The 13,110-nt window shown below is 37.1% G+C and overlaps 2 protein-coding genes across 2 annotated transcripts in view; both read left to right on the forward strand.

The window, feature by feature from the left end:
* pkhd1l1.1 (PKHD1 like 1, tandem duplicate 1) overlaps positions 1-926 on the forward strand; it is a 38,642-nt gene extending 37,716 nt beyond the window's left edge. Inside the window, exons 76-78 of the mRNA XM_016497775.1 lie at positions 87-233; positions 349-502; positions 596-926. Coding sequence (XP_016353261.1) covers positions 87-233; positions 349-502; positions 596-804 — 510 coding nt within the window. The 3' untranslated portion in view covers positions 805-926. The remainder of the gene's footprint in view (positions 1-86; positions 234-348; positions 503-595) is intronic.
* A 1,314-nt stretch (positions 927-2,240) lies between these two features.
* gdf6b (growth differentiation factor 6b) lies at positions 2,241-4,213 on the forward strand. The gene is made up of 2 exons (XM_016497924.1): positions 2,241-2,598; positions 3,324-4,213. Exons 1-2 carry the CDS (start codon positions 2,241-2,243, stop codon positions 4,211-4,213), a joined length of 1,248 nt encoding a protein of 415 aa, XP_016353410.1.
* The last annotated feature ends 8,897 nt before the right edge of the window (positions 4,214-13,110 follow it).

The following is a 13,110-nucleotide window of genomic DNA, read 5'->3' on the forward strand; positions in this document are numbered from 1 at the left end:
CACACACACATATATAACCCCTTTGTATAAATTTAAGTAATGTGGCTTACTGGCTTTTCCTCATTTTAACGGTCTCTCTCTCTCAGTTGGCAACTCAGGAAGTGACCCGTGAGGACCAGCAGGTGGACACGGTCAAGACGGTATCGTCCCTGGTGGTGGTGGTCCAGCCTGTTGCGGGATTGGCCCCCGGGCCCCTCAGTGTGCAGCCCAGCATCATGGCTGTGGACACAGCGGTGAGACAGACACGTCCTGATTTCATTAAGAATACCTGAAACTGTAGTTTTCAGGCAATTACTAGAAAACTGCACCTGGTATCGAACAGGAAGATCTTTGTGCATCTGTTTTCAGGGTGACTGCGTGTCTGTGGGTGTGACGACTCTAACCATGTCAGCTGTGCTCAAAGATGCTAATGGAAATCCGGCAGAGGGACTTCAAGGAAACACCACCATCCCATTCAGTGGCTGCTGGGCCAATTACACTGATTTAGCCATCTTTACAAGTGGTGGGTTGCCTTTGTTACACAAATTCAGTTTTTTTGGGGGGGTTGCTGTCAGTTGTTATTACAGTAATTTTTCTCCTTGTACCTCTTTCACAGGTGAGAACTTGAAGTTGGCCTTTACTCTGAATGAATGGAAGGCTGAGTCCAGATCTTTCACACTCAGAGCAGCTACAACGCCGTCTTCTGTGGTCGTCACCACGGAGGATGATGGTAGTAGCATCTTTGACTCCAGTCCAGCTGTCTTGTCACAGTCTGTGTATCTGCTTATGCTGCTGAGTGGTCTACTCCTGCTCATGAGACCCTAAATAATCACAACACACAGTACACTCTTATAAATATATTACATTGTCTTCTAATGATTTGTCTTTGTCTATAAACTACTATTGTTTTTCCATATGATCATGATCTGTAAGCCACAACTATAAATTCTGAGCACATTCACTCATAATAACTGTAGAACAAAAACAACTTTTAACAAAATTAAATATTTAAATCTATTCCTTTTACTTTCAATATTATATATTTATATGCTTTCTTATATGCTTAATAAAATGTCAAGTTCTTGCATAGTTTGTTTTTCTATATACTATATAGCACAAAGTCAGCATGGAATGAAAGGCACAATTGTCTTTTCTTCCCTACATACTGTATATTCAAGTGAAACTGCTTCTTGAACAGTAGGGCGAGAATTGATTGGATCAGATTATGAGAGCACATGAATTAAAATATATATATATATATGCACAGATTATATGAGGTATAATAAACACTGCGATGTTCCATAAAAAACAATTGTCAGTTTTGATTTCATGGTGATTTTAAATGTCTACAAACAATATCCAAAGCGTATATACGACATGCACAACAGGACAATTCAGTCCTTAAAAAAACAAACAAAAAAAAAACATGAATATGCATTTAATTCTGACCACATCTCAAAGCCTTCTGGCGTGGAAATTACATTTTAAATATTTTTTGGGGGGAAAAAAGGCCTATAATTTCATAATATTTTATGTATCCAAAGACAAATAATATTTTTTTCTAAAATTAATAGGCCTAATAATTAATTAAAAGGCCTAATAATATCCCTTTGTTTTATTAACACGATGTCTCTCATTTATCATTAAAACAGTTGATATGTATTATTCAACAATTGGAGGATGCTTTCTTTGTTAATGCAATAGGAAGGAAGGAAGAAAGAAAGAAAGAAAGAAAGAAAGGACCACTAGAGGGAGATAAAGTCCACAGCGCTCAATCCTCACACTTACACCTGTCGAAGTTTGGGGGAAACAAACTGTCGTTCACATTCATGATGAGCTTAAAATAAAGAAATTATTGATATAAACGAACATTTTTGTCACTTTTCTTTTTTTAACTATTGTTTCTTATTCTACATAGCAGTTACATCCGTATTTTAAACGCTATGTGGTACCTTGGTTCTAATAAAACCTTACAGCTAAATAAACCAATATAATATAAAACATATACAAAACTTATAAATGTTCTACTGTTAATCGCGCATATCAAAAATGATTCCGACATGGAGGACAGTAGCATCATCTGAAAGCTGGGTAGGTCGTTAAGTCTTGTTTGGATTGAGTTGAGCTAATAATGTCATGACGGTAGGCCTACTTAAGGAGGCAGTTCTTCAGAGGAGCTGCTCAGTCTGCGCTCCTCCACACACACGTGATGTGTCCGTGTTTTTCCTAAGCAGGTCCTTTTTTTCTTGTGCATTTACAAGATGTGTTCTTATGGAGTCTCAGGGGTATTTTTGACTTTTACGTTACTTTTGCATTTTCTTTGTGTTCACTCAATAAATCCTCTGTTTCCAACCGCATCCAAAGGCACGAAAGTGTCCAAGACTGTTCCTGCTGATGGCCACAGAAGAGCCAAATACGGCAAAAGTACATTGTCAGCATCACCGTTATCAGGAGACGTAAAGTCACAGCGGGCGATCAAGGATGCAATTGAACCTCATGATTACATGATCTCCATCTACAAGACCTTTTCCGCGGCTGAGAAACTGGGACTGAACGCGAGTTTTTTCCGCTCGTCAAAAGCAGCAAACACCATAACGAGTTTTGTGGACGAGGGTCAAGGTTAGTTATTTTTTTCTTATATAATATCAGGTTTAAAATTCGTTATAAATGATTTTTGCTCCGAGTTTCCCTTTTCAACGAGTGTCAGAATAATTACTGTACTACAGGAGCGCTTGAGAAGAAGGAAAAATACTGTTTCTTATTAGACAAAGTACGAAAAAAAGGAATGAATGGGTGGATTATTGTTTGTGTCATATAATCCTAATGAAATATTATTAAATAATAAACAAGAATCCTCTATCCTTAAATAATAAATAAGAATAGGCTATCAAAACAACTTTTGACAAATGATCCAAACTTTTTTTGTACATTCTACCTTTTCATAAAAAAGAGTGAACAAATTTCAGTATGAGACACTTTATTCTCAATTTGTTGCAAAATAATCATATTACAGATGCATTGAGAGAAACGGTCTATAATTAATGTTTTGGCCAAAAAAAAGGAGTATATATATATATATATATATATATATATATATATATATGTATATATTTCCATGAATATTACTTTTTTAAATTGTATAACTTTTCGCTCTTTTTAATCTATAACATGAAAACAAAACAAAAAAGCAATCATTCAAGAAGGAAAGAAATTTCCATCTTAGTTGATTGAAATCTTCTTCTTCTTCTGCATTCACACGCTTTCTCTCTCTATGCCTCTGTAAACTGATTTTGTAAATACTGTACAGCCACTGTCCACTAAAACATTTGTGCTCTTTGTTCCAGATGACCTTTTGAACTCCCCACTGTGGAGGCAGAAATACTTATTCGACGTATCGACTCTTTCTGAAAGCGTGGAGCTCTTGGGTGCCGAACTGAGGATATACACAAAGATCTCCGGAAGCTTCCGAGCGTCTGAGACGGGCCCAGTGGAGATACAGCTGCTCTCCTGCCAGTCGCACACTGTCCTTGATTCCAAAACCTTGGATCTGGAGGATGCGCATAAACCAAAATGGAAGGTTTTTGACGTATGGGAGGTTTTTAAGGAACGTCAGCGCCACTCCCACGGGACGCGCTTCTGTTTGGAGCTCAAGGCGACGCTAGATAATCCTGAGAGGGAAATCGACTTGCAATATCTTGGATTTCACAGACATGGCCGTCCGCAACTAAAGAAAGCCATATTGGTTGTTTTCACAAGGTCAAAAAAGAGACAAAGCCTTTTCTATGAAAAAAGGGAGAAGATAAAGCTGTGGGGTTTGGATAGTCTTGGGAAGGAGAAAGGACCTCACTCGAAGTCCCGACGGAGAAGACAGACCATTTTACCCAGCCGCCATGGCAAGAGGCACGGTAAAAAGTCCAAATCTAGGTGCAGCAAAAAACCCTTGCATGTGAATTTCAGGGAACTGGGTTGGGACGACTGGATCATTGCTCCCTTAGACTATGAGGCCTATCACTGTGAGGGAATGTGTGACTTCCCTCTCCGATCTCACCTGGAGCCGACCAATCACGCCATTATACAAACTCTCATGAACTCCATGAACCCCAGCAACATGCCACCCAGCTGTTGCGTCCCGTCCAAACTCAGTCCCATCAGCATCCTGTACATCGACGCTGGAAATAACGTCGTGTACAAGCAGTATGAGGACATGGTGGTGGAGTCCTGCGGCTGCAGGTGATTGTGAAGTTCAAACTAATGAGGAAATGTAAATAAATGTGTCTGACTTCCTGATCTGTCTTCAGAACACTACTGGAATGCTATACTGTAAATCACATCTGGAACTATGATTTTTGGACTGGAATCAAGCACAGAAATATTATTACATCACTCTTAGTTCCATTTCACTGGGCATGTTTATACTTAAATTGTTTGTGTGTATAAGACAACATGTTCCTGCTTTAAATAGCTGTATTTTATGGACTGATATGTAAATGATTTTTTTAATTGTACAGGTACAAATTTTTATTTATGTTCAGTTACACTAAGTTATTTTCTCGTTAAGTGCTATCATTTATTCAGTAATAATATTTCACACATAATAAATAAGCTATTTTAGTTATTGTAGCTATCTACCTCATTGTACAAATTATGTTACCGTGTAAATGTCTTCCTTTGAGAGATTAACCTCGTGAACGGTTTTGTAAATATTTTATAAAAAGTATGAACCACATTATTCCTTCAATAAAATACCACCAAATTAAATATTTGTTAAATATTTCGTCTTGAATATTGCCTCTTTGTTATTGTTTGCATTCGCTGCTGCATAAGTATCGAACTGAATTACTATTCATTTGAATGTTTACTAATTGAATAAATATTTTGAATCTATAGACTAATGTTCAAAAGGTTGGGGTTAGCAAGATTAAAAAAAAAAATTATAATAATAATTTATACTTTTATTCAGCAAGGACACATTGATTAAAAGTGACAGTTATGATGCTACAAAATATTTCCATTTCAAATAAACAGTCTATTCATAAAAGAATCCCAAATAACATGCATTATGATTTCCACTAAAATATTCAACATTGATAATAATAAGAAATGTTTTCAGTATATTAGAAGGATTTCTGAAGGATCATGTGACACTGAAGACTGGGGTAATGATGCTGAAAATTCAGCTTTGCCACCACAGGAATAAATTACATTTTAAAATATATTAAAACAGAAAACTGTTTTTTTTTAAGTGTAATATTGCTCAGTATTAATTTTTGTATTTTTGATCAAATAAATGCAGCCTTGGTGATTTGTTTCCTCCAAAACATAAAAAAATATCGTACAGACCCCAAACTTTTGAATAATAGTGCACCCCAATAAAAGCATGAATAATATCCCCAATAAAGGCATGAATAATAAATTAATATTAATAAAATCATGTTATATATGCAGTATATTCACAGTGCATCAGTCTTGAGCCTTGAAAGCTGATTTTAGCATTAATACCATTAATGTATACTGTCAAAAATGTATACCTTTAAAGAGCACAACAGCTTGTCAACTGGAGCCATACATTTTAAGAGAAACATTTGAATCTTATCTACTCCATAAAGGTGCATATTATAGGAATACAAATGGTGTACTTTTGAAAAGTACTATGTCACAAGCTAAAGGTAAAGATCCAGTATACACCATGCAAAAATGCTGCAAGTGGTAGATTATTAACAGGAGTGCAGCTCCCAATTCTCATCTTTCTACACCAGTACTGGTCTGAGTTACACAGAACACTAACTGACAAGTGGGACGGGACAGAGTAATTCAAAACTGGGTCTACTCCAGAGAAATATCCGGCACCCTGCTTTCATTTATGCCAACCCGAGATACAAAGATCCAAGTAATCTGTGTACCTTCCCTGTAAAGAGCTGAAGGGAGATAATTGCAGTGTTTAGCAAAGGTGAAAACGGGGTCAACAGACACTCAGCACAACCTTCCCTGGGTGGCATGCGTGTCTGCGTGAATAGAGAGGAACATGTACACACACACACACACACACACACACACACACCTATTGGTAAACTGAGAAACAGTTGAACGGCTCTGACCCCGGTACTAAAGTCGCATTCATTCTCTGTCTGGGAAAACAATTACAAAAACCATGGATGCTAACTTAAGATTAGGCTTGCTTTTACCCCGAGGTCAAAGGTCAAGCATCCTTTTGTCTCTCGCCACTGTGTGCGTTTAACACATCCAGTAAAGAAAGAGGAAGCAATCAACGCTGCAGAACAAGGGAAAGGAATGAGCGTGATGCTTCATTACACCAGACTCTGACACATTGTCAGTCCTCGCTCGCCCGTAAAACACATGAAGATATAAGACACACAGCTGCTGGACAACAATGGACTGGAATGTCGTGTATCTCTAAAGGACATCTGTGGATGGACCGAATGCTGTGATTCAGTGATGGAAGCAGTGAATGTTATCAACTCACATGCTGCCATTCATTAATCAGCATTTTTTTAGTACAGTCGTAAAGGGATAGTTCACCCCAAAATAAACACTGGCATTCTTTACTCATCCTCATGTTGCTTCAAACCCATATTGTTCTTCCAGTTCAATCTCATTAGTAACTGAAGGTATCAATGCATTTAGTTCTACATATGTTTGTGTGTTTGCACAAACACGGAAACATGCATTATTAACATAGTGACAGAATCTAAATCAAACACTGGTGGTGTTGTTTTTGTTTTTATTCTTTTTTCTTTTTTTTTTGGATCCAATAAATCTATAAATGCAGCCTTGGTGAGCACAAGATACTTCTTTCAAAATCTTAGGGGAAAGAAAACACTTACCAACCCCAAACTTTAATGTATAAATAACTGCAGTATCAATACTAATGAGATCAGAATGGCTCTTTCATACCAAAAAAAAAAACAAAAAACAAAGAGTAATAAAGGGCTGCCAAAATTACAAACAGAAAAAAAATAAAAACATACATAATACTCATGTACACTAAAATGTTAAGACGTGACACACTAGGCTTGATATCAATGACACCAAACAGAATTAGTTTGTGTATCTTGTGACCAATCATAACAATTTAAGTTTGAATATGTGAAGGTGAAACTGTTCATTTTGGAGCTGTTTAACAATACGTTTGGTAGGGAAAAAAAGCATTTATGGATAAACTACTTCCTCAGCTTTAACAAAGCAAGTGACTTTCAACAATAAAAGTTCTCTAAATTTTCTAAATTAGCTTTTAACAATACATAGAAACAGAAAAATGAAAGTGTGCCAGAGATTTCATGTATGATTCAAAGCTAAAAATCTGATTGTGTCATATCAGCTAATAGCGTCATTGATTAGCCTGACTTAACCAGTGACACAGATACTGTGACTGCGGTGTTTGTCAAGACTGTTTGCACTGATTCAGTCCTTTGTCTTGTGTGTTTGAAGAGATGCCATCTTCTGTCAAAGAGTCAAATGCTAGCGACCTACAAGTCAGCTCGACGGATGGAGAGCTGAGAAAAGACATTTGTAAAGTCAACATCAGAAAGGAAAGTGGAACGCTGAGTTTAGATGGTCGGGCAACACTAAAAGAATGGAAGGCTACAGGTTAATCTGCTCTACTTAGCCTCGGTACACAAACGATTGGTAAAGGATTAGCTCGGTTAACCCAACGCACATTCATCAGTTAGTAGACTGTCAGATGATCCTGTAACACTTGATCACAATGTCACTGAATAACATTCACTTATTATGGGACATACAAAGACTTTATTGCTCTAACGTAAAAATATAATTTCATTTTAAGCAGGTGTAATATAGTGCAAGATGGCCTACAAATGTGTCCACAAAACATATTAAGCAGCACAACTGTTTATAGCATTGATAATAATCAGAAATGTTTCTTGAGCACTAAATCAACATATTAGAATGATTTCTGAAGGATCATGTGACACCTTAATGGTAGCAAAACTACAGGAATAAATGAAAAGTTTAAATATATTAAAATGGAAAATTATGGAAGCTTGTTTCTGCCACAAGCTAAACATTTTTTTAAATGTCATTGCAAATTTTTCTCACAAAAAATATATCAGAGTTGCAAGATACAGACTCAGAAGTCTATAATACAAACTATGATATTCAATTTCAACTGCAAGAAAAAAAAACTCACAATTGCCTTTATTTATTTATTTATTCCCATGGCAGAAACAGGCTTCCACAGAAAACCATTCTTTTAAATTGTAATAATATCTCACGATATCACTGTTTTACTTGTTACTGCATTGATAGCTTTTTTTGCGGGACATGCAAAGTCATTATTGCGCTTGTGTAAAAATATGTCATTTGAATCAGGTGTGAAGGTGCGCACAATGGCCCAGTTGAAGATCCAACGTAGCTTTGAACTAAAGTCCTCTGAGGAACAAATCCGCACTTCTGCCGACCAAACTTCTAGCTGACCTTCATAATCTCCACAAAGCAAGACAAAAAAAAGATTCTCAGTGAGGTTCTGCAGGTCACCACCGACCCAACAGCTCTGCGCCATCTATACGGGGATAAAGCGATGTGGAGATGTGCAGATGTTTGAAATAGGTAGCGCTCAGGACCATATGGCTTTGGTTGATGCTACCGCGGCGCTTCGCATACTGGGTTTAGTTATATATGGATTAGGCTACTTAGTGGACGACTCTGAGTCAACGCTAGACAGGTCTGACCCCGGCTCATGTGTTTTGACTGAATGATAATCAGACCTCTGGACTTCTTTTACACATTAGAAGCAGAGCTGATATGACAGGGGCTGCAGTGTTCCTTTACAGTGGTTCGGTGGAGAAAATGTGAAACAGATGAGGGGAGTCTACAGTGAGGCTTTCTCTCTGCCTTAATTAAAAGTGCCTGTCGAGGACGTTTGGAGAGAGTTCGGCTCCCAGATCATTGCGGCATTTGCACATCAAAAGGAAATGACACTGGACACGGGGTTACCCATTAGCAGAAGAGTTTTATACAAAGATCACAGGCTTTCATTTGGCAGTAATGACCTACAGATTGCCTATCCCTAAACGTCCTTCACCTTGTCACAACAAGGCCCAATCGCAGGTAAAACAGCAGGTTAACCAACTCAAAGTCCTTTTATCAAACGGTATAAGGCCTTTCTGTGATGTCATGGCTGGTGAGCGTAGTTGTGCAGCCTTTTAATGGCAACTCTTAGTATATACTCGACAGTTCAGACTCTATGAACTCTTAACAATAGTTATAATACAGGTCAAAGCAAGTGGTTTTCCCTTAAGATTTGATCAAATCCATATTCTGCAAACCAAATGTTACTTCTTTCTAAAAAGCTGACCTCTAATGAGTTGTGCAGAGTCCAACAATAAACATGAGGACTAGTGAGTCACTGGCTCTGTTCAGAATGGAATACTGCCTGTTTTTTTAAATATCTTGCATAAAAATGTTAGGAATGATTGAGTCATGCACAATTGTAGTCTTGGAAATCATATATAATTGTAATGTAGCATTGTAATTCAAATTTGTGTAGAAATGTCAATGAACCAAGACTAATTAATTCTGCTTCACTTCACTTAAAATTGAAGGGTCGAACACATTGCATTGTGGGATACAGTGCCTCACACAGTGTACAATGTTGCATACTGTGTATTTTTATTTGCTTTCAGATTTTTTAAAGAAATTAATACTTTCATTCAGCAAGGATGCTGAATGATCAAACGAGACAGTAATTTCTATAAAAAATTACAAAAGTATTACAAATAAATGCTGTTGTTTTACATTTTTTATGAAAAAGTCTTTTTCTTTTGGGGTGAAAATATTGTGCAGCACAACTGCATCATCATAAACGTCATGACAATAATATATTTCCAGAGCACCAAATCAGCAAATTGGAACAATTTATGAAGGAACAATGCGACACTGAAGACTGGAGTAATGGCTGCTGAAAATTTAAGAATAACTGACATTCTTTCAAAAACATTTTGAACACTTTTGAATGGTATTATATATAGCTAAATATTAATAGTAGTATGCTAGTATATTATTCCAAACATAACCATGTCACCCAAGAATTATTTTCTTGCATACCAAAGTGACATTTATTTAATTTTTTTAAATGCTATAAAAAAAAGTCTCTAAAAGCTATATTAGCATCTGTGGGCACTATTATAATATCCTTTGATCACCATACAGACCTTCAAGATGTTAGCATGAATTACATGCTGCGAAAGTAAAGCGGAACTTTACGGTCAATAAAAATCAGCAAAGTGTTCATTGATTGTGAAACCCTCAGTCCTCTGGAGGAAACCCAAAACCTGTCCCGTTCTGCTGGGCCAGTCTAGTGGCTGAATCCAGGAGGAAAAGGAAATGTGTTATGACATGAACAGGGTGGAAAAGGAAGTGTTTTTGCATTGAATTAAATAGGGGGAGGGGTTCTAAAAAGTTCGATTTACCTACACGCACAAAGATCCATATGTACACATACATATACAGACACACTCATGCCCACATAACGGCAGGCTAATTCTTCTGTAAAACCTGCTTTGTCAGGTACTTTCTTAATTCCAGGTGTGGAAATTCAAGATTTTTTTTAGGGTCCTAAATTTCTAACGCATGTTCATTCTTTTCTCAAGAGAAACCCCATCAACAGTAAAGCCTCTTAAGTAATATGAATCATATGTTACTTATCAACTTAATGGGTAGCAGCCTTCTCTGATACTGGCTGGGTATCTCTGGCCATCTTATCTACAAAAATACACTGATAAAAAATATAAAGAGCAGATTTCAACAATCTCAGCAACAATCTTGATAGGTTAAGAACACATGAAAAACATGCTTCCAATTACAGCTCGCCAACTGCCTCCAGAAGGACATTAGTAAGGAAGTGTACAAAGGATATGATAAAAAAATACTTTAACATCTTGAAGTTAGAAATCTTGGATAAAACATCTGAGGAAAGAAAATAATCTCATTTTAAACAGATAACGCTTGAAGTATGGAACTTGTGGGATATTTTACATTCAGTACCACCCTCTGTTTTAGATCACATACTGCTTGTGTGACTAAAATAGTGTTTTATTTAAGAATCCAGTTTGAGCTAGAACATTCCTTACCATGGAGAACTCTGGGAAACATTTATTTATAGTTACTTCAGTTACATGTTACTAGGTAACTAAGGAAAACTACGGAGAGCCCACAAACTGTACGGAATGCAGCTTCTGTAACTTCTTCACATTAGCAGCCCTTTCCATCACAATGCATATCAGTGTCAAATATTCAATATGGGTCAACTAATTAGTTCACCCAAAAAGGAAAATATGATAATATTCTGAAAGCAAATATGAGATGAGGCTACCAAGCATCAAAATGACAAAAAAAAAGCACTTTAAAATCTTTAAACGGTGGTACAAACGACTTTTGCACTATATTCCAAGTCTTCTGACGCCTTTATGTAAAGAAAGGACTTAAGCAAGTCGTTATGCAATGAAACTGACTTGGCGCATTCATGAGATGAGCAGCTATGACTAATTTATGAAACTGAGTCAGTCAGTTTCAATGAATCTGTTAAATGATTCCTTCACGAATCAAACAGTTCATCTCACTGACTCAGTATCCATTTACTTATTGTAACTGCATGGAAAAGTGAATAGTATACATAATTTCTCTACCTAAGTACTACAAAAAAATAGAAAATCATACTTGGAATGACATTACGACCAAATTTTCATTTTGGAGTGAAATTTAAGCCAGAAATACTGCCAAAAAATAGGCAGGATATTTTCTAAGTTACTGAACTGATAAAAATTCAGACAATTAAAAAAAAAAAGACGCTAAAATTGTGTATTTTTCCAATGTAACTAGATCTTGTCTCACACAGGGAAAGGTGACAAACCAGCAAGATAATTTCTTACACTTAAAACAGCCCTATAAAACAATAATATACACCTCAAACATTTTCTTCAATGCCACATTATTGTTGGTTAAATACTGCATTAAATGACACTGGTGTCAGCCAATCAGCATCATTCCTACACAACATAAAAACACTTCCAAAATGATCATAATGGTCAAAATGAACTTGAAAGGCAAGCACATTACACAATATCTACAGAGATGCACACAGTCATGCATGCACATGCACACAGCCATAGCAAAGACAGAAATTATTTAGCATGCTAGACTGACCACAAGGTTCAGGCTCACCCAACTAACCTCTAGGTGTTGATTGCTCAAGGGGACCTGATCCTGGATCAGGGAGGCCATTCCCATGAAGATTTAAGTATACACTTGAAAGCCGCTCCAACAGGTCGCTTGTAGAGGGTCAGGGGGTCAATTGCCTGGTGGTGCTTAATGGTAGCAAAAAAAAAATGTCAGTCATCTTAAATGGGCCACAGTGAAGCTTGTGGTCCGCGACTGGAGGAATGCAAGGAATTCTGGGGGTTAAAGTGGTGCCATGAGGTGGCAGACACCGACACGGGGCTCTGGAAGTTAGATACAATGTCACCGCCTCACCATCACTCAACATTAGCCACCGCTCTCTCAACACCTTGTCCCCGCTGTGGGTATTAACGGTTGTTGGTTTACAGAGGGGGGAAAAAAAGCTTGGTCCTCATCAAAGCGATAATCGTCTTTAGAGTCAAAAGCTGAATATTAAAATTTGCTGATGTGAGTTTTACCATCAAATAGGTGTAGCTAAATCTAACTTTACTACTGAACTACCTGAAGTAACTGACTTGTGCAAAGAAGAAAAAAAAGAAAAAAGAATGGAGCTCCATTTTGGGTTGAGGAGGCCTGAATACAAAACAGGCACTCTGGAGGATTACCTAATGTTATTTTCACCTCTGTTATTTGAGTGCTTCTCAAAGCTGTGAAAACATATGCCATCATGCCGCCAGGGCCAAATATTGTAATTATTTTCCAGAGAAAATGACAAAAAATATTTTCAAGTTTGGTCACTGTGCATAAGCGATCATTTATTCGGTCTCCTTATGCTTTCACAAAACGGAAATGAAACATTCTAGAACTTGACATGCATGTTCTCTTACCTTAAAATTCTTGCTTTGACATCACAGTCTTCTTCTGCACTTCAGAGGCCATGCACTCACCTGGCCCGCTGACACGGCCAACGTGTTATTT

The sequence above is a fragment of the Sinocyclocheilus anshuiensis genome, unplaced genomic scaffold (genome assembly GCF_001515605.1).
Source record: "Sinocyclocheilus anshuiensis isolate Anshui unplaced genomic scaffold, SAMN03320099.WGS_v1.1 scaffold1038, whole genome shotgun sequence".
In the NCBI taxonomy this organism is placed as follows: domain Eukaryota; kingdom Metazoa; phylum Chordata; class Actinopteri; order Cypriniformes; family Cyprinidae; genus Sinocyclocheilus; species Sinocyclocheilus anshuiensis.